General features: G+C 35.1%; 3 protein-coding genes across 3 annotated transcripts; 2 read left to right on the top strand and 1 right to left on the bottom strand.

Moving 5' to 3' along the window:
- Positions 1–2,104: 2,104 nt before the first annotated feature.
- Positions 2,105–4,706, top strand: LOC106361627 (pentatricopeptide repeat-containing protein At2g15630, mitochondrial-like). Its single transcript, XM_013801406.3, has 2 exons — positions 2,105–4,243; positions 4,325–4,706. The coding sequence occupies exon 1, from the start codon at positions 2,295–2,297 to the stop codon at positions 4,194–4,196; it is 1,902 nt and encodes a 633-aa protein (XP_013656860.2). The 5' UTR covers positions 2,105–2,294; the 3' UTR covers positions 4,197–4,243; positions 4,325–4,706.
- Positions 4,707–9,529: 4,823 nt separating this feature from the next.
- On the bottom strand, positions 9,530–11,821 carry LOC106361626. The gene is made up of 7 exons (XM_013801405.3): positions 11,567–11,821; positions 11,265–11,322; positions 11,101–11,181; positions 10,989–11,024; positions 10,626–10,865; positions 10,407–10,548; positions 9,530–10,327 (listed from the first exon to the last, which is right to left on the bottom strand). The coding sequence occupies exons 1-7, from the start codon at positions 11,737–11,739 to the stop codon at positions 9,831–9,833; spliced, it is 1,227 nt and encodes a 408-aa protein (XP_013656859.1). The 5' UTR covers positions 11,740–11,821; the 3' UTR covers positions 9,530–9,830.
- A 4,387-nt stretch (positions 11,822–16,208) lies between these two features.
- Positions 16,209–18,936, top strand: LOC106361625 (nodulation protein H). The gene is made up of 7 exons (XM_013801404.3): positions 16,209–16,332; positions 16,563–16,594; positions 16,896–17,131; positions 17,200–17,458; positions 17,982–18,161; positions 18,237–18,392; positions 18,479–18,936. The coding sequence occupies exons 2-7, from the start codon at positions 16,565–16,567 to the stop codon at positions 18,650–18,652; spliced, it is 1,035 nt and encodes a 344-aa protein (XP_013656858.1). The 5' UTR covers positions 16,209–16,332; positions 16,563–16,564; the 3' UTR covers positions 18,653–18,936.
- The last annotated feature ends 677 nt before the right edge of the window (positions 18,937–19,613 follow it).

Below are 19,613 nucleotides of genomic sequence, written 5' to 3'. Positions count from 1 at the left end.
ATCAATGACAACTAAACGCTGACCCAACCCAACGAGATGTAATTTTTAACCTTAGCCAAAACCTAAGGAATAAGAGGACTAATATTGACCGAAATAACATAGAACCCCGTAAGAAACAACCGCACAACATGGAACTAATATGTCTGATCTATAACAAATACCAGATAATCTCACAGAAAAAGAAGGTGAGGAAAAACAAGAGCACGGAGGTGAGTCTTTTCCCATTGATGGTGAGAAGCACTGCACACCAGAGAGGTAAACGAAATATATAGATGGTGATGGCTCAAGGTCAAAAGATGGGGGAGAGTGCAAAAGCACATAAAAATAGTAATGTGCAAAAATGTCAAAAATTAAAATACAATTTTGATGCCGTTAATCTTAGAATCAACAAATGTTTAAAGACAAAGTTATTGAAATTCAATATGTTCTACATCAGAAACTCACTTCACCACTAACAAGTAATATTATACATACAACAACACATTATTAAAAAGACAAACACATAATATATTAACTTATTACCTACTACTACATAACATAATAAAACATCAAATAATTCTCTTCACAAATAAATACTGACCACATAATCACATCATCAGAAAATCATATTTAAGAATAATAAAACAATATATACTGTTTTTGAGCCATTGTTTAGGCTATGCTTTATTAGACACGGTATTATCCTTTCAAGCATGAAGAAACTGGCGAATAGAGACAAATATGGATGATGAAGAAACTGGTGAATATAGACAAATATGGATGATGAAGAATACATAGAGCAACCTTGAATATCCCGATCAATGATAAAAAAAAATATTCAACTCAACACATATCGAAGATATTAAGAGATGCATATAACTGTTCTGTTTTGGATTAAACACATAAAAATCCTGATTGAAATCAATAATATTAGTATTTAACAAAAATAAACAAAACTGATTAAAGCAATCAAATGAAATAATCCAACTCATCAGAGTTTAAAGATATCATTGGAAGCTTAAGCTTTAAAATAAAAGAAAAACAAAAATAATTAAAGATTTCCTTCCTTCCAGAAAATTAAATAGGTTAAAAGGTCATGAAGAGAAAACTTCTCTCTAGAAAAGGAGAGAAAAGCTTGATTATTTTTTTCCGGATATGTGTCTGAAGCGGCTACATCTAACTCGAGCATAAAACATTTCAATTAGGCAAAAAGCTTATTTGTAATATTTTGAAGGAACTTATTTACTACACTAAACCCAAACATTCTGAATAAACCAAGCTAATTTAAATCCCGAATGTAAAGCTACTCAAGGCAATATGAAGATAAGGTGTAGGCCGAAGTAAAAATATTTTTATGGCTAACTTTTTTAGGATGTCTTTTATTGAAGAAAAATCTACATTCAAAAGGGACAAAATGTGATAATATAAGGGGTGATTGGTTAGACTTTATCTCCCTACTTTAACTTTATTTATTTTTAAATCACTAAACTTTATCAATTATGCTGTAACTTTACTTTTAAAAATTAAAGTCTACATAAAGTTTTTATTTATTTTTACCAATGTTTTAGCTTTATTTTTAAAGCTACAACAAAAAAATAAAGCAAAAGTTTTTCTTATGTATTTTAAGCAAAAACTCTACATCTTCTTTTTATAGGCTGTTGAAGCTGTAAAATTAAAAAAAAATATCTATAATATCAAATAAATTATATAATCATAATAAAAACTTTTATAAATATTTTAATTTTGAATTTGAGTGTTTTTAAATTATTAAGATACTTAAATAATGTAAATATTATATACACATCACATTTTAAATTACAATAAATTTTTATAATTTATAAAAAAAATTAATATAAATTATTTTAATTGATATAAAATAATAATATTATATATACAACACATATTTCATATATTTGATTTTAAAATATCTACAACTTATACCTTACAGTTACAACAAATTTAACTATAGCAAAAACCTTTGTAGAAAAAGTATACAGTAACAATTTTACAATTACGACCGATTTATCTACAGCTAAACATCTATAACTAAATTTTTAAATCCACAGTCGAACCAATAGTGTGAGTGATGTAGAACAGAGGAAAATACAATTAACTGATAATTGAAAAAAGAAAGAAAAACAAAAAGAAAGAAGAAAACACGCTAATTTCATTAAACCGAAATTCTCGATCGCAATTTAAACCGTAGTAGGCTACACTGCAAATCTTCTTCTTCTTCTTCGTCTCCTTCAATTCTTGGATTCTTCAACCCTGCCAACAAAATAAACAACAGTTCTCCTCCATATCTACCTTTGGCCATGAGACAGTTCACTCTCCCCTGTCTTTTACGCCACCGAATCTCAATTCTTTCTGGCGCCGCATATTCTCGTACGGCCGCACGTCTTTCTTCTTCTTCTACCCTAACAACATCCACCACCGAGCCGGAGCTCTCACAACCACCGATAAGTTCCGATATCCTACTCGACTCAATACGATCTTCTCAGTGGCATTTCGTCGAACAGATTACGGGCAAGCTCACACCTTCCCTTATATCAACAACTCTGCTCAGCCTCGTCAAGACTCCTGATTTAGCTCTCAATTTCGTCAACCGCATCGATCTTAGCTGCTTGGACTTCCCAACACAGTGCTTAGCGATAGCTGTTGTCTCTAAGCTCTCTTCTCCCAACCCAGCTCTTCAGTTACTTAAAGAAGTCATTACCAGTACCAGTATTAGTGTTAGAGACATTTTCAATGAATTGGTGCTTGCTCGTGATCGACTAGAGACTAAAAGCACCATTCTTTTGGATCTTTTGGTCAGATGCTGCTGTCAATTGAAGCTTGTGGATGAAGCAATAGAGTGCTTTTACTCGATGAAGGAGAAAGGTTTTGATCCCAAGACTGAAACTTGTAATTGCATTCTGAGTTCGTTATCAAGGTTGAGTCTAACAGAGAAAGCTTGGGTCTTCTACGCTGACATGTATAGGATGGAGATCAAGTCGAATATATACACTTACAATATAATGATCAACGTGTTGTGCAAGGAAGGGAAGTTGAAAAAGGCCAAGGGAATGTTGGCAATGATGGAGTGTTTTGGTGTTAAGCCTAACATTGTCACGTACAACACTCTTGTTCAAGGGTATTCGTTGAGAGGACGGATCGAAGGAGCTCGTATGGTTATCAAAGAAATGAAATCTAAAGGCTTTAAACCAGATTTGCAGACATACAACCCAATCCTGTCTTGGATGTGTAGTGAAGGAAGAGCTTCTGAGGTGTTGAAGGAGATGAAGGAGTTGGGTTTGGTTCCGGACTCTGTTTCTTACAATATATTGATCCGTGGTTGCAGTAACAAAGGAGATTTGGAGACAGCTTTTGCTTACAGGGATGAGATGATGAAAAAAGGTTTTGCGCCAACGTTTTATACTTACAACACGTTGATTCATGGTTTGTTTATGGAGAACAAGATAGAAGCTGCTGAGATGTTGATAAAGGAGATTAGAGAGAAGGGCATTGCCTTGGATGCTGTCACGTACAACATACTCATAAATGGATATTGTCAGCATGGTGATGCAAAGAAAGCCTTTGCTTTGCACGACGAAATGATGACCGATGGAATTGAGCCGACGCTGTTTACTTATACATCGCTTATTTATGTCTTATGTAGAAGAAGAAAAATGAGGGAAGCAGATGAGTTGTTTGAGAACGTTGTAGGCAAGGGAATGAAGCCTGATCTTGTGATGTATAATGCATTGATCGATGGCCATTGTTCTACCGGTAACATGGACCGTGCGTTTTTGCTTCTTAAGGAGGTGGATAAGATGAGAATCGATCCTGATGATGTGACGTACAATTGCTTGATGAGGGGGCTGTGTGGAGAAGGTAAATTTGAGGAAGCTCGTGAGCTGATGGGGGAGATGAAGAGAAGAGGAATCAAACCTGACCATATTAGTTACAACACTCTAATAAGTGGGTACAGTAAGAAAGGTGATACAAAGCAAGCTTTCATGGTTCGAGATGAGATGTTGAGTCTCGGGTTTAATCCAACTCTTCTCACCTACAATGCTCTGTTAAAGAGTTTGAGTAAAAACCAGGATGGGAGAGTTGCAGAAGAATTACTAATGGAAATGAAAAGTGAAGGGATTACTCCTAATGACAGTACCTACTGCTCTGTAGTTGAGGCAATGTCTAATTTGGAACTGGGTGCAGAAAAGTCTGATAATTGATGATAGTCATTTTGTCTGTTTGTTCGTCTCTGCTGAAGTACTCGAAGGTATACAAGTAAACAAACCTCTGTCTATATGTGTTTTCATTAAGAAGAAACTGTTTCTAATGGCTTTTGTTTTGTCTAAAGGTGTGAATCTGTCGTCATTATCGCGGGTAATGTCATCGAGGCTATCAAAAGGAACATACAACGGAGTATTGCTGTCGACGGAAGCAGGAACGTTGGCTAGGGCTGTGGCGGATGCAACCATAACATGGGATGATACTTGGGAAGAAACCATCTGTTGAATGCAACTCTACTACGATCACTTGGTATCTGCATTGGCTCCGTTGTTGCTACTTGTTGTACTTATAACTCTCTCTATTGATATGTTTAAAGAGATTTTGCTACCAATTTTACAAAACAGAATAAAAAAAAAGACTGTTTGATCATCTCTGTATTTGATTATTTTGTGATCATCTTACCATGTGATGGTTGAGAGTCTCTAATGGATACTAAACAGAGTTTGATATTTTTGTACTGTTTATGTTTCTGACTAAATAATTGAGCAAAGATCAAATATAATAAAAAAGTTTGGAATATGACAGGATATAGCTCATGGGTTTACCTGTATCAAGAGTCTCATATTTGACATAAAAGACGCACAAACTTAAAAGATATATAGCACCACAACCTTTGCTGCATACTTTTATCATCTCACCACTCCTTGATCCGTTTCAAAGTCATTCCAAGTTTGTGTTTCAGTTCTTCGAACTGTATTCAATGGCTTAGTTGCAAATTTTTTCATTAACCCATTGAGAACCATGTAGTCTGAGGAACTAGAAGATAAACTTGTATTGGCTTTGAAACCAAGCAAGCAAGGAAGAGTGGTGAGACATGATATGATCCATTTACAAAGTGAAACAAAGAATTATTGAAACCACTTGAAAAAGGGGCACTGAAGAAAAAATATAAGACATAACATCTAGCTAATGTTGTGGACCCTTGTGGTGACTTTTAAACATCATTACCGGGTTTTAGTCAGCACTAAACCAGACAATGATAATAGGTAAGAAGGAATTCAATCTAGGGGAGAGTCATCGTCTATATCAGGTTGTGACTGAGCTCTAATTAAAGCCTTCTTGTAACTGCTTGATCTTCTCAGGATATCTTTTACGCTCCCTGAAAACCTGTTCACAAGACAAGGCATATAAGTTTCATGAGCATAATATATTTAGTTTTATGTTTCCTAAATGATACCCACTAACAAGTCACTTACTTATTTGTTCCTCCGTCCAGATTGTTTCCTGCGCAGATCAAATATTAGCATATCAGATAGAGAGAAAGGAGCATGAGGTTTAAGTTAAAATTGGGATCCATATAGGTTACCTTAGCTTCCTATACATAAAAGTCACATCACTGCCATCATTTGGAACCCTTGACTGCAAATGATCTGTACTTGAACTAGCTTAGCTGGTTGTGGAGCTCTACTTTTTTTCTCTTTTGGTTTCATTGAGCCATTAGAGGAACCGCTTGGATGAAGATCAAGCCCCTTCTTCTCCTTTTTAGATTTAGCTCCACCAGCCACATGATCTGGTTTCTCTTGATTTTGGGTGCAACCAAAATTGTCTCCCATATCATCAGCCTTCTCTTTTAGACTTTTGTTGTAAAGGCTCTTATCAGCAGCATGATCAGAGCATTTTCTCAAAAGTGAAGCATTTCTCTCAGTATCTTGTGGGTTGTTCATGAGAGGGGTCTCCTCCGGAGCAGCATTGTTTACCTCAACTGACAATTCTTGGGAATATGCAACCTCCAAAGCAGCATTGTTTTCCTTCAAAGAACCTGATACAGTTCTGATAATATTATCAGGCACTTCTCCTTCCACAGCTTTGACAGGCTCAACATTGTGTGCATCAGAGGAAACGACCAGAGTATCTTCTTCTTCAGCTGATTTTGTTTTCTTAGTAGACTTCACTGATTTAGCCTCATCGGCATCTGCTTCAACATTACTGGTCTGGATATATAGCTTTTCCACATCCCACAAGTGTCATGAATCGTCTCAGTTTCTACACGAGAAATAACATCATCAGGAATGACATTATGAGTTGATGAGAGAGATTTGATCTTAGAAGAAAACTATATTCAGCAAAAAGCAATGAAATTACCTTTCTGGCTTGCTTCTGTAGAAGAAGGAATGCCTAGATTTTCGACTGGAAGAGATTCAGGAGTAGCATCAACAGTTGCAGCATGAACTCCATTAATCTCATTCACAATATCTCTTGAAGCAGAAGAAAAAGACTGACTGATTGCATCTTTTGATCTCTTCTTTCTTCTTCTTTTCTTCTCTGTATCTGGTCTGGTGGTAACCTAACTGACAGTGTCCAAATGATTTGCTGTGTGGCTCACTAGATTGTCAGTTTCAATTTGATCTCTTCCCAGCTCATTTTCTATAAAGAATCAATAATAACATAATAATGAGTTATATATATATATAATACAAACTACTACCTGAGAACTGAACATAAAGGATAACTAACCAGCTGAAATATTACCTTTCTGAGTTGCTTCTGCAAAAGAATCATCAAGATATTCTCCTCTAGAGATTGGAAGAGATTCAGATACATTTGCAGGAAGTTTACCTATCTCATTCACAATATCTCTTGAAGTTGTAATAGCAGTAGCAGAGGATTGATTTGCTTCATCTTCTGATATCTTCTTTTATGTATCTGGTCTGGCTGTTAACCCACTGTTAGTGTCCAAATGATTTTCTGTTTCAATTTTATAATATCTTCCTTCAGATTTCTCAATTTCTACACAGAATCAAAAATAACAACATTATGAACTGAACGTTAAGGGATTTACCATTCTGAGTTGCTTCGGAAAAGGGTTACCATGATTTTGTCCTCCAGAGGCTGGAAGAGATTCAGGAGTAGCAGCAGCAACACTATCTACATTTGAAGTTGTAAAAGCAGCAGCTGCACAAGACTGATTGATGTCATCTTCTGATCTCTTCTCAGTATCTGATCTGGTTGCCAAATGATTTTGATAGATTTTCGATATCGTAAACTCTCAAATGTAATCTTATAAACTCCAAATGCAAGTACAATAGATTGTTTATCTCTCTCTCACAAAGTACTCGACAATCGTAAACTCCACACCTCAAGATCTCATCACGATTTTGAGCTCGGACTCATAGCGTCTAAGATTTTACAACAATCAAGAATAAAGAGAAGAAACCATCCCAAGTTTGTTTGAAACAGAGTTAAGAAATATCTGAATTTTTCGAAACATAGTTTTCTCACATGTGTTGCATGGAAAAATCTCGGACAAGGAAGGCATTATGAAACACAATTTTCTCATCTGACTTGTTACTCGCAACTTACAAAAGATTGTTTGCTCTTTTGGAGACTTCAAGTGGATCCACGTTGTATCCTCTGCAATTCGTTTAATAAATCTCGAGACCACTTCCTCTTCTTTTGTAACTTCTCCTGGACTCTATGGCAGCTCTTTGTATCTTGTCTTTCGCTCACCCCATCTCGTATCTGGAAAATCCCTCTCACGAACATGAAGCTCTCTGGACTGGTTCTTGGTGCAGAAACTGTCTCTTATTGTCTGGCAGCTGACGATCTAGTATATTGAGTTTGAAAGGAATGCAAGAATCCACCGTAAAACACTCCGCTATCTTCCTTTGCTTAAGGAGATGGACCACACTATCAGAAACCGAATTCTTAGCCTCATGGAAGCTTAACTGGCTCATCATAAATCAATACTATTAAAACATAATTTCATTTATCTACTTACAAATAGTCTATGTTGGACCATAATATTTATTTAACTTCCTATTTTTTCTCTTACAACTAACTTAGTTACTAATAAATATATATTATATATTACCTATTATTTTAATATTTTCAAAATAAAATATCTAAATAGATATTCTTGAGTATATTTTTCTAAGAGTGCATTTTAATAATATTTTTAATATCTTTTATTTAAAATATAAATATACATTTTTTAATATTTACTTTTAAATAATAAAATTCATAATTAATATTTATAGAATTAGAAATAACATTCCTATAATATTTATAGTCACAATTAAATTACTGCACCAATTAATAAATATAAAATAACTTAATAAACTTATTAACTATTTTATATATTATAAATTTAAATAATAACATATATTCATGAATTTTACAACATACTTCAATTTATTAAAACAATATATTAAAGTAAGATATATAAACTAATACATGATTTCAAATTTTAATATACATATTAAAAAAAGAATTTTTTTTTTTTTTGAAAAAAGAATATAAAAACAATTCAATATATTTACCAAGTACGAGACGGATTGAATGACATATATTTAATTTATATAATAATAAAAAATAATCTTGCGCTTTAAAGACATGTTGAATAACATATAGTTAATCAAATATATATATATATATTTGATAAAATAAATATTAATAGTTAGCTACTATTAATATTTAATAATATGATGAAACAAGTTATTATTGATATTTTTATGAGTATAGTTTTACGGGTTATTCCAGCGAACATGTAAAATATTTATCAAATATAAAACTAAGTGAACGAAACGTAAACCACATTTTAAGTTAGGCTTCTTTCATGTATCCTTATTCGAACTTTTGTTTCTAATTTATATCACATCATAGGTCTCATTCTGGAAAATTGTAAATACGGATCATGTTTGAATATAACACATCGGTTTGGTTCTAATTTGTATCACATCCTAAAACCCATAAAGTAAATTTATATTGTTCGGATTCAGGTTATATTGGTTTGGTTTTGATATACTAGAAGTTAAATCCAAAATTTAAAAGCAAAACATAAGAAATAAATACTTACTTATATAAAATTGGATATTTAATGTACTTATTTAAAATTTAAATATTTATTTTTATATATCATTGAAAATAAATATAGAATTAAATATTTGAAGTACATATTTTTGTATATAATATTTGTATTTGTGGTTATTTTGGACTTTCGTTTTTTTGGTTATACGTTCGGGTTCGGATAATAATACTTTCAGTTTGGATATGTTTTATAACACCCTACAAGACCCACTCTGATATTTATAATATTTCGGACCGGATATGGATCGAGTTTTTGTTTGGATTCAGTTGGAATTTTGAGTTACGAATTTATATTCACGTCTGCTTTAAATAAAGAGAAAATACAATAAATAAAGTTTTCAATTCCGCGCTTAGTGTAAAATTAAAATGGTTAAATTTCAAACGGTAAAAGTTTAAATTGCTTATATACAATTCTGATTTTTTGGCTTTTTTTTAAGTTCAAGGTTTTTTTGGTAGATTTCTCCGCTACAAATAAGGCAAGTAGTCATTATAGTCTTTACAATAACATACACTAGTGTACTTACATTTTACAGTGTTGTTTTATTAACACAAGTACAAGATATGTCTATCTACAGACTTATTCTGATACTTGTACTCGCACCATTTCAAAGATTCACTCTCAGGTATGATAGGTCGTAGTAACCGTCACTCTATTTACATCTTCCCGCATTCTATACAACCCTCTCCTTCATCTAAACATATCTCTACTACTTCCCACGTGGGTTACTTTAACGCATGTACCTTACTAAGTTTCCCACCCAAGTTCATCATAGTCTTGAACGGAGGACGCGTTTCTTGAAACCAAGATTCGAGCTTTTACGGGAAGTTGAAGTGGCATACGGTTGCCCGTTGAGAGAACCACCAAATCTGATATCCCAGCCTTCGATGTTTTTTGGAACACACGAGTCAAATAGGAACTGCCCGAGAACACTGTGAGCGTTTATGCTCGTTGGTTGGAGCGGGCGGAAGGAAGATCTATCTCTCTGTTCTTCTAGTGAAGACGATGCATCATTGTTGTTGTTGGTTTGATACGGTGCTGAGCTTGGTAAGAAAAAGTGATCACTTGGCCCAGTTGCTACTCTTCTTAGGCTTTGGTTAGAGTTCACAGCTACTTTCTGAAGGTCGCATATTAGCTCAGAGATCTCATCATGCGTGTGAAATCTTTCTCCAAGCTGTCGGATTTTCTGTGAGTGAACAGATATGGCTTTCTCCAGAAAGTTGGAGATAACAGCTCGGTATTGTATAGGGTTATGCCTATAGTGTCCTAAAGAAACATAATAAACAAAACTCAGATTTGGCCATAAGAGACACATAACATGTTACATGCCCGTACTACTAATTACCTGCATGAGGAGAGTTTTTCCACTTGACAACTTTAACTTCTCCTCCCAGTTCCTGCAACTGATGGGTGAAGCTTGAAATTACTTGGTGAGGAGCAAGTTCGTCATTATCGGAGCATAAAATGAGATATGGAGCTCCAATTTCCTGGAAAAAACAAAAGGGAAATTAAATATTTTGAAGATACCAACTTGAGAAGAAATAATTAGAGAAGGTATACTTACAACAGATGAGTAGAGGGCCTGCCAATACTCACTGCGTTGAGATTCAAATCTGGTAAGATATAAACCTTCGAGCCCAGAAGAAACCCCTTTGGCCACCCAAGATACTAGTCTTGAAGGCACAGACATTTGCCGTATTGTGGGGTGAAGTGCGAATTTCGCATTCAAATCACTAGTGAAATCCAATGGGCCAGAGTCGTAGACATGTCCAGAAAGACAGTTTCTAACCAACTGGCTATCATCCTTCAAAAATAAGAAAACAATGGATGAGTGAGTTGAAATCGAACTCAAGAAGAAACAACATCACTCACTATAAGTATGCAATTTAATGACTTAATTAAAACTGTATAGGAGACAATTTCTCACCGGATGAATCTGAGCTTCACAATCACCCATGATCACCTGCATTGTATACCATTTTAAGATAACATTGGGAAAAAATAAAAAACATAAAAATTTTAATCCTTTTAAAACATGCCTGTAAGACTTTGTACATGCAGGCTTTTGGAGCTCCAGATAAAGCTAGAAAGATAACAGGACATGGTCTGGTCCTTAGCTCCTGAACATAAGCAAATAATTGTGACAAACAGTTCCAATCTAAATAGGAAGTTAAAACACAGACAAGTTTGGTCGGGATCTAACCTCAACAAGGTCAGAAAGAAGGTGGAATGCTAGAGAGAGAGCCATTTCTGGGTAAAACCTGAAAAAAAAACAGAGACAAAAGAGCAAACCTAATTAAAGAGAATCAAAATGGGAATATCCAAAAAGCTATCTACGGAATCTTTCAAAATTTGGAAATGATAACAATCCAAAAACGAATTCTCATCACTTTTTTTTATCAATTTCAACAATCTTCTAATCGGTCAAATCAATTCATCTTCCGATTGCTAGTTGTGGGGAAATGAAACTCAGAGAGAGAATCGAATTCGAAAAGGAGCGCTTACGCAGTGAGAAAATCAGCGCGACAAACAAGCGAATTCCATCCGAGAGAAGAGTAGAGATGAACGAAACTCGCGAGATGGTTCTCGCTAATCGAACTCCACGCGAACATCACAACCACGCCGCCGTTACATCCTCCGTCGTCCATCTCCCAGTATACCCTTCCTCCGCCCATCATTTTGGTGATTTTTTTTATGAACCACTCGAAAATGTTTGAGATTGCGCTGATGGTTGTTATCACCCACGTCAGATCACCTCCTGTGTATTTTAGTTAACTCGGTTTATTATGCGCCTTTTTTTTTGTACGTCGTCATTTGCCACGTCATGGGTTTACCGTGGAAGCAACGGTCAAATGCTCTTGTGTTTCTCCTTCTGCGCCTCGTCTACAGTGGTCAAAACTATATACCACCAATAACTGCAAAGTTCTCTTTTTTATATGGCTATTCTCTTTTTGTGGAATGTTAAACCAACAGCAATTTAATTAGATACAACGTTAACAACACATGAATTGACTAATACAATGTTTCTATTATTAACAAGCCAAGTCCAATTCTGTCGCAGTAAAGGAGTGAAAGTTGTACAGATTTGAAGTTGGATTTGTAGAGCAAGCTAACGATCTTCACAAATTCCTAATCACATAAGATTTACGTGTATCTAAACTAGCAATACACATGTTGTGAAAGACTAAAACTCAGTGGTTGTCATGATCCTCTCTTGGAACATATCCCATACTGTAAGTTGGATGAAACCTCTGTGAAATTGATCTTATATGTTCTCCTTATCATCCACCATAATACATTCATGTTTACCATCAGTACAAACACAATTGTCTTAGCTTCCCACGCTACCTGTAAAATATAGGAGTCCCAGTCAACTAAAATTTCGTTAATTATAATTGTAGTTAATTATAATTGCACCCCCCCCCCCCCCCCCCCCAACCCCGTCCTCATATCAGTTATAGTATTTAAGATTGGTCGCTTCTCTTATGATACACGACTGTTCTTTTCTTTTACTACTTTTGTCTCTTTCAAATAAAGTTGACCGTTCACCGTTCAGAGACTACATAGTTCAAGAAGAAGATGCTGGCTAACAGGACTTTTCTGTTTACGTATAGTTCTTTTTTGATGGCTTAGACTATATCCGCAATTTATTTACATATTAAAACAAATAGAAATTTCCATTTATTCATCAGAAGTGGTGTACCTTTTGTTGTCAGAATGTGAGCACATCAATACTAGAAGCAATAAGGAAATACATCTTTTGAATCTCTCAAATCATGAGTTGTTAACTTTAGAACGAACCAATCGGAAAGCAAAAAAAAATGCAGAGATGGTTGAAGAAGTCATACTAGTGTTATTGATTTCATGAATTAATCTTAGATGAAAAAAACCTACACCAAATTATTGATCCAATCTAGAGTCATGTGATACCTCCAATCTACTGTCGGTTGGCTCCTTGTACGAGCCTACCATGTTATTTTTGAAATGCCAAAACCGATTGAGGAGAGGGTCTACTAACCTAAGGTGTCATACCTTGCAATGCCATGCCATCCCAAAGCATTTGAAAGAGCCTATCAGTGCAAAAGAACTGGATGGTTTCCACAAGAGGGTGAAGAGATTCATGGTACTGTCTCCTTTGAGGAAGTTTGGAATAATTTTTGCTTGACGCAGTTTTTCAAGAACACAATAGAATCTATGGAAGAGATCAAAGCACTTTTTGATGAAGCTTGAAGTGCACTTTTAAAGGTTAAGAAGCTGAAAAAGTTGGAAGATCCAAGGAAGTTTGTAGTTCTCTACATTATATTAGGAGTTGAATTCCTCTGTGATATAGGATCTACAGTTAGTCTCATGTCCGAGGACATTTTTGAGAGATTAGGTCTTGCTACAGAAGCTGCAAAGATAACAATGACCTTTGCAAGTTTCTCCACCAAATCTCCATATGGTATTGTCAACAATCTAGAAGTGGGAGTTGGAAACTGCATTATTCATGTTTACTTTCAGGTTTTGGAGATGGGTAGTGGATCAAGTATGCCTCTCATTTTTTTGAAGAGATTTTCTAGCTACAATATGGGCAGTAGTTGACATGCCAAAAGGTATAATATCCTTCGCAAACATTGATGAGAATATCTTCTACAAAGCTCGGCCACAAAACTGAGGTATGCATCTAACTTCATGCATTGATGTAACTGATGTTCCTTTGCCTATAAATGTTTCTTAGGAAGACATAAGTGATAAGAACAATGTCAAAGAAGCCATGATTAGTGCATCACATAAGTCTAGGGGAAATTGTAAGAAGAATATGTAGTACGAAATGATCAAGTGTGATCCTCACTTGACATTGATTCCTTGACATTAATTCAAAGCAGAAGTCTCTCACAACCTTTTGTAAAGGTTCGAGATGTTCTCACCTCAGAGTTGAAGGACAAAGGAGAAGATGTTGTAAAAGGATCAAAAGATTAGTATGGGGAAGTTGATATATTATAGTTTTTGTGGATTTTCACCATGATATAAGCTCTATTTTCGAGTATTTAATTTTTGTTTCAAATCGTTTTAGAGCATTTCAGGTTTAGGTACGCTTTGGACAAGATTGGAAATTTTGGAGCACCTTCGAGTATTGAGAGAATGACAGCTGAAATGACCAAGTCGGAGCACGTATTTGGAGATGCATGGTATCGATCATGGTATCGACCGACATCCATCATTTGTGTCAGTCAACACCCATTGAGCACATGCAAACCCGACGAGTTTTATCAAGTATCAAGAATCTCAACTTGGCTTAAAAGTCTCGTATTTGCAATAAAGTTCCTAACATGTCTTATACCTATATCTACTATTCAAAGTCATTGTTTAGGTTAAGCTTTATTTTACTTTCGAGAGCTTTTGGAGAGACATATCATAACTCAACAGAGATAAGATTTCAAGCTTCCTTAATTCCCTCTTTGATTTATTTATGCAGTTTATTCAAAATATGATTTGTGTTTATGATATCATGTCTGATCAAAACATCTGTTAGATTTAGGGTTCTTCAAAGGACTGATGAATTGTTAGCATGATATAACTGATAAGGTTATCTTATATTCTTCATTTGGGTTGTTCTTAATGCTAGATGTAGCTTGACAACTTGAAATCTAGATCTTATGATAATTGGTAGATGTGAAAATGTAATTGATTCTTTGAATTAGTCTTAGATGAGAAAAATACATATATGCAAAGTGATTGGATTTAAGTATTTTGTAAACTTATCAAAAAAATTCTTAATTCTTGTATGAATCGATCGAATTTGCAAAGAGATTTGAAATTCTAGATCTATACGTAGATTATTTGTGCAACGAAGGGATTGATTTGAATACTTTGATTTGAGTTCAAGAAATGTACTTCATAAATCCTTAGCAATTGTTTGATATCTAGCGCTTTCTCTAATCGTTTACAACCTCCTTCACCTTTTTTGTTTTTTATTACATTAAATCTAATATTGTTTATCTTAATTCAAATACTTATAGATATTGAGTGGTCCATAGAGTTTCTGTGAATTTGATCACTAAATATTGCACTGCACATGTGAAATTGCAGAGTAGTTCATAGGATTAGTTTGAGCATATCATATTCCGAAGCAAAGTTTTCTAACTTGGCTGTTCATCCTCAATTAAAGCCCTACTCGCGACCGGTACTAAATTGGGTAGGTGAAACTGATTCTTGTTTATAATTTGGCTCCAGAATCAAGAGACCATCTGGACTACGAACGTCCTTTTGCATGGACGATTTGGCTGAGATCTCTCGACAATGCTCACTTCAACCTCTAACATAATAGAAAGATATTGTGATTCAAGTATAAGGATTCGGAGGAGGCAATTTAAAAACCGGCTTACATTGGCAGTCGGTGTGATCTATTGGCTTTGGTAAGAGATGAACAAGAGGTTCCATCATTACCAATTTCGATCCCAAGATGCTCTCCTTTTTTGCCACTTGGTAGATAACAGATCTCATCCTAGCTACATATAAAAATCTCTGATAAACCTTTCCAAACTCATGCCACATTAGACTCACCACAAATAATCTGGGATAGTGAAACGATCTGAAGACACTTTTGTATTTTTGCTTTTAACTACTCGACTCGTATCACCAAATGGACTCTTTCTGATTTTTTTTTTAGTGTGCACAGGACTCCTGATGATCTATAATATGGAACTAAAATTATGGGGTTAAAAAATTGATTGGTTTAACTATAGCCATGGCGCTGTAAAACATTTTCTTTTCTTTCTTGAATTTTTAATATAAAAATCTTTTTCAAAAAGAAAAATGTATGTCGGTTGTGGAGTTATACACGAGAACTGCAACAGAAAAGAGAAACCTAAACTAAACGAAGAGGGAAGAAAGCTAATCAGGTAGATAAAGTCAAACTTTTAACCCCAGAATCCGAGATTCCAATAACTAAAAACCTAAAAAAATGGAATGGGTCACACGTTACTTGAACTAATACTATAATCTAATTTATACATTTACTAAATGAAAATAAAATACCATATAAAAGAATATAAAAATGGAAGATGCCATGGTCTGCATGTCAGAAACGCACAAAACGATGTCGTGTTCGGGATGAATAGACTTTCCTCTCGAACTTTGCGCTTTCAATATTTTCTTTATTTTTTGGTTCTCCAAAGTTTTTCTTTTCTCCAGTGCAAGTGCCATTAACATCTCCGTAAATTCGAAGCAACCAACGGAAACAGAGAGAAAAGCTCCACAGACAACGTTTCTCGGGCCTCTCTAATCATTGGGTTTTCTTCTAATCAAAAGTTTTCTCTGTTTTTTTCTCTGTTTTTCTTAGAAAAATTGTTTCTTTTCAAAAACAAATCAGAGAAAAGCCACTTTGTGTGTTTCGATTTTACATTATTGTGTTTATTCTTTAGCTGTAAGTGTGTCTGAATAATAATAATTCATTGCCTTTCTCTTCTCTTCCTTTCTAAATCTCTCTCTCTCTCTCCTTCCTCTCACTAAAACGAAGCAGCCATGGGCGACGAACACTCTCTCAGCCCCAAGGTACCTTTTTGCTTTATGTGTATTGAAGCTTTTCCTTCTTTTAAGCTTCTTCTAATCTGGATTAGGGTTTTTTCTGGAGTAATCAGTAGCTGATTTTTGAGGAATTTCATATGATTCGATATGGGTTTCTGTAAAAATCGAATATTTCGGCATCTGGGTCTTGCGTAATTTTGAATTTTGTGGTGCCCCATGTTGTGTGTTTGCCCTTTAATTTTGTTTCTAAAACAAGCAAAAGAAAACCAAAAAAAAAAGAAAAAAGAACTCACTTGACAGAAGCTCGTAAATGTATTGTTTATTGCAGGATAGTTTTGTCTTCAAGCTCCCTAAAAAATCCCCACTTGTGTTGAGGATGGTCGTTCTCTCGTTTGTGATGGTCTGTGCTGTCTACATTTGCTCAATCTGTCTTAAGCAAATCGGTGTCGTTCCCAGTGCTGGTTTCTTGAACGTTGAAGTGTTTGAGAGGCCTTGTCCTGAGCCTAACATCGAACCATGGGACATTCCATATGTTCATTATCCTAAACCCAAGACATATAGCAGGTAAAATGAGATGAGAGTGTTCATTAGCTTTCTTTTGGTTCTTGGTTCTAATGGGGTGTGTGTGTTAGGGAGGAATGTTCTTGCAATCCGGTTAGGTATTTTGCGATTCTCTCCATGCAGAGATCTGGTAGCGGCTGGTTTGAGACTTTACTAAACAACCATACTAACATAAGCTCCAACGGGGAGATCTTTTCGGTTAAAGATAGGAGGGCTAATGTCTCCACCATTTTCGAGACCTTGGACAAAGTGTATAATCTAGATTGGTTGAGTAGTGCTTCTAAGAATGAGTGTACTTCTGCTGTTGGTTTGAAGTGGATGCTTAATCAGGTAACTGTCTATAAATGTTTAATCATTTATTGCAATCAAAGATAAAGTACTGTTTGCTACTACTCTATCATGTGCTTTATACAGAATGTTTACTTACTGTTTTGGTATAGTTTAGATGCTGGAAGTATAAATATTTTTAATGTCCTCAGGATAAAACCTAAACTATGAGATGCTTTGTGCTGTGGTTCCTTTGTTTATGTCTAGAATCTAGAAGATATGAGCTGAGCTACAATCTTTCTGGTAGATCCTGAAATGAGATTTCATTGCTTTAGGGAAGAACTGCATTGTGATTGACTCTAAGCTGATAAAGTTTTTGTGAGGAACTGGTCTTAGGGAATGATAACGTTCTGGTTTTGATTGATTTATTTTTGTACTCGTCTCCTTGAAATATGTGTTTGATTGATTTTTGATGTTTCTGATCTTCTTAAAAGGGGAATTGAGTCCCAATAGTCTTTAAGTGTGTTTTCTCTTCTGTTTGTTTATGTTGTAATGTGGTTGGTGAATGGTGATGAAACATGTGTAGGGTCTAATGAAACACCATGAAGAGATAGTAGAATACTTTAAAACCAGAGGCGTCTCAGCTATATTCCTCTTTAGGAGGAACCTCTTGCGCCGGATGATTTCAGTTCTGGCAAACTCTTACGATAGGGATGCTAAGCTATTGAACGGTACTCACAAGTCCCACACTCATTCCCCTAAAGAGGTTTCTTTCTCTCTCTCTTATGTCTTGCACATTTGGTTCTGTGAAAACTAAACGTGTGAAACAAACTGGTTTCAGGCTGAGATATTGGCGCGCTACAAACCAGTAATCAACACAACCCTTTTAATAGGTGATCTGAAGAAGGTTCAAGAGATGACTACAAACGCACTTTCTTACTTCAATACCACCCGCCATATCTTCCTCTATTACGAAGATGTTGTCAAGAATCGAACCGTAAGAACATCTTTGTTACACAAGCTTCCTAACTAGTTTCAATGCATTCTTCTTAGACTGACTGTCTCTTTTTATCGCTTTTGCAGAGACTAGACGATGTGCAAGAGTTTCTAAAAGTGCCTAAACTCAGTTTAAAGAGCCGGCAAGTGAAGATTCATCACGGTCCTTTGTCACAGCACGTGCAGAATTGGAACGAGGTTCAGACGACACTGAAAGGGACAGATTATGAGAACTTTCTACTTGAAGATTACCGTAAGTGAATGAATTAAAGACTTAGGAGAGAGTGATGTACATAAATCTCTCTCAGAGAGTCAATCATCAACTTGTAGGAAAGTTTTGCTAGTGCCACGAACAGGTTTTGCAAAATCTTTTTATCTTTTAGTTTTCTGTCTTAATCAAGTTGATAGATTTTATATTTTATTCATTCTTTTATCAGGGAACTAAGAGTGTTCTATTTTAATCGGAAAAGACTGATCTGGTTCATCCTCTCTTAATTTGCTTATAATGATTTATTTATTTTTGGGTCAAAATTTGCTTATAATGATTAGATCATCTCGTTATGAAAACTTGTTGCATAACTTGATCCAAGGAGATCAGACGCACTAAACAAGAACAAAAGCTGTTTCTTTCTTCATCAGCCAGACTCTTTAAGTTTAAAATGAGAATCTGCTGGAGTATGAATTGGCTTAATTTTACTTGTGTCAAAACTTTGCAAAACCTTGATGATTATACTTGATTTGAGACAAGATCAATGTGCCTTTGACCTCGTCTCGAAATATGTGTCCATACTCGAGATTTCTAGTTGATTCTGCCTGTTCAAAACTTTCTTGATCATAGGATCAGGTTTCCACTCTGTTACTTTTATCGCACTACATTCAGACTACTGAACCGGCTTCGAGACTGGTTCAAGAACTTGAATACGAGCTCTGGTTGAGCTATAGTATATTTTGCTTCCATAGACTGAAATTGCCTTTCCGATTGAGCTTCACTACTTCAAATTTCCTTTGAATAGGCACCATTTTTTATTCTAGATTTTAGCTTTTCTACAAAACTCAGAGAACCTGATATGTTCTTGTGTTGATCTTAGATTTAAGAAGATAAGATTGCTCTCAAAATGGTATAAAGCCAAAACGTCCATGGTGCTACTTTCCACATAAACCTCAAAACTCCCTCATTCTTGGTCGATTCAATCTATGATCAAAATATATACTTCGGTTATAT

The sequence above is a fragment of the Brassica napus genome, chromosome A7 (assembly GCF_020379485.1).
Source record: "Brassica napus cultivar Da-Ae chromosome A7, Da-Ae, whole genome shotgun sequence".
Lineage (NCBI taxonomy): Eukaryota > Viridiplantae > Streptophyta > Magnoliopsida > Brassicales > Brassicaceae > Brassica > Brassica napus.
Note: the sequence above shows the minus strand (reverse complement) of the source record. Positions and strands in the feature narration are given on the sequence as shown.

Coding starts and splice junctions, on each gene's coding strand:
- LOC106361627 (XM_013801406.3), top strand. CDS start 2,295: ATGAGACAGTTCACTCTCCCCTGTCTTTTACGCCACCGAATCTCAATT.
- LOC106361626 (XM_013801405.3), bottom strand. CDS start 11,739: ATGATGGGCGGAGGAAGGGTATACTGGGAGATGGACGACGGAGGATGT. Junction 11,182..11,264: donor TTCTTTCTGACCTTGTTGAG/GTTAGATCCCGA, acceptor GCTTATGTTCAG/GAGCTAAGGACCAGACCATG. Junction 11,025..11,100: donor GCATGTACAAAGTCTTACAG/GCATGTTTTAAA, acceptor TATACAATGCAG/GTGATCATGGGTGATTGTGA.
- LOC106361625 (XM_013801404.3), top strand. CDS start 16,565: ATGGGCGACGAACACTCTCTCAGCCCCAAG. Junction 17,132..17,199: donor AAACCCAAGACATATAGCAG/GTAAAATGAGAT, acceptor TGTGTGTGTTAG/GGAGGAATGTTCTTGCAATC. Junction 17,459..17,981: donor TGAAGTGGATGCTTAATCAG/GTAACTGTCTAT, acceptor AAACATGTGTAG/GGTCTAATGAAACACCATGA.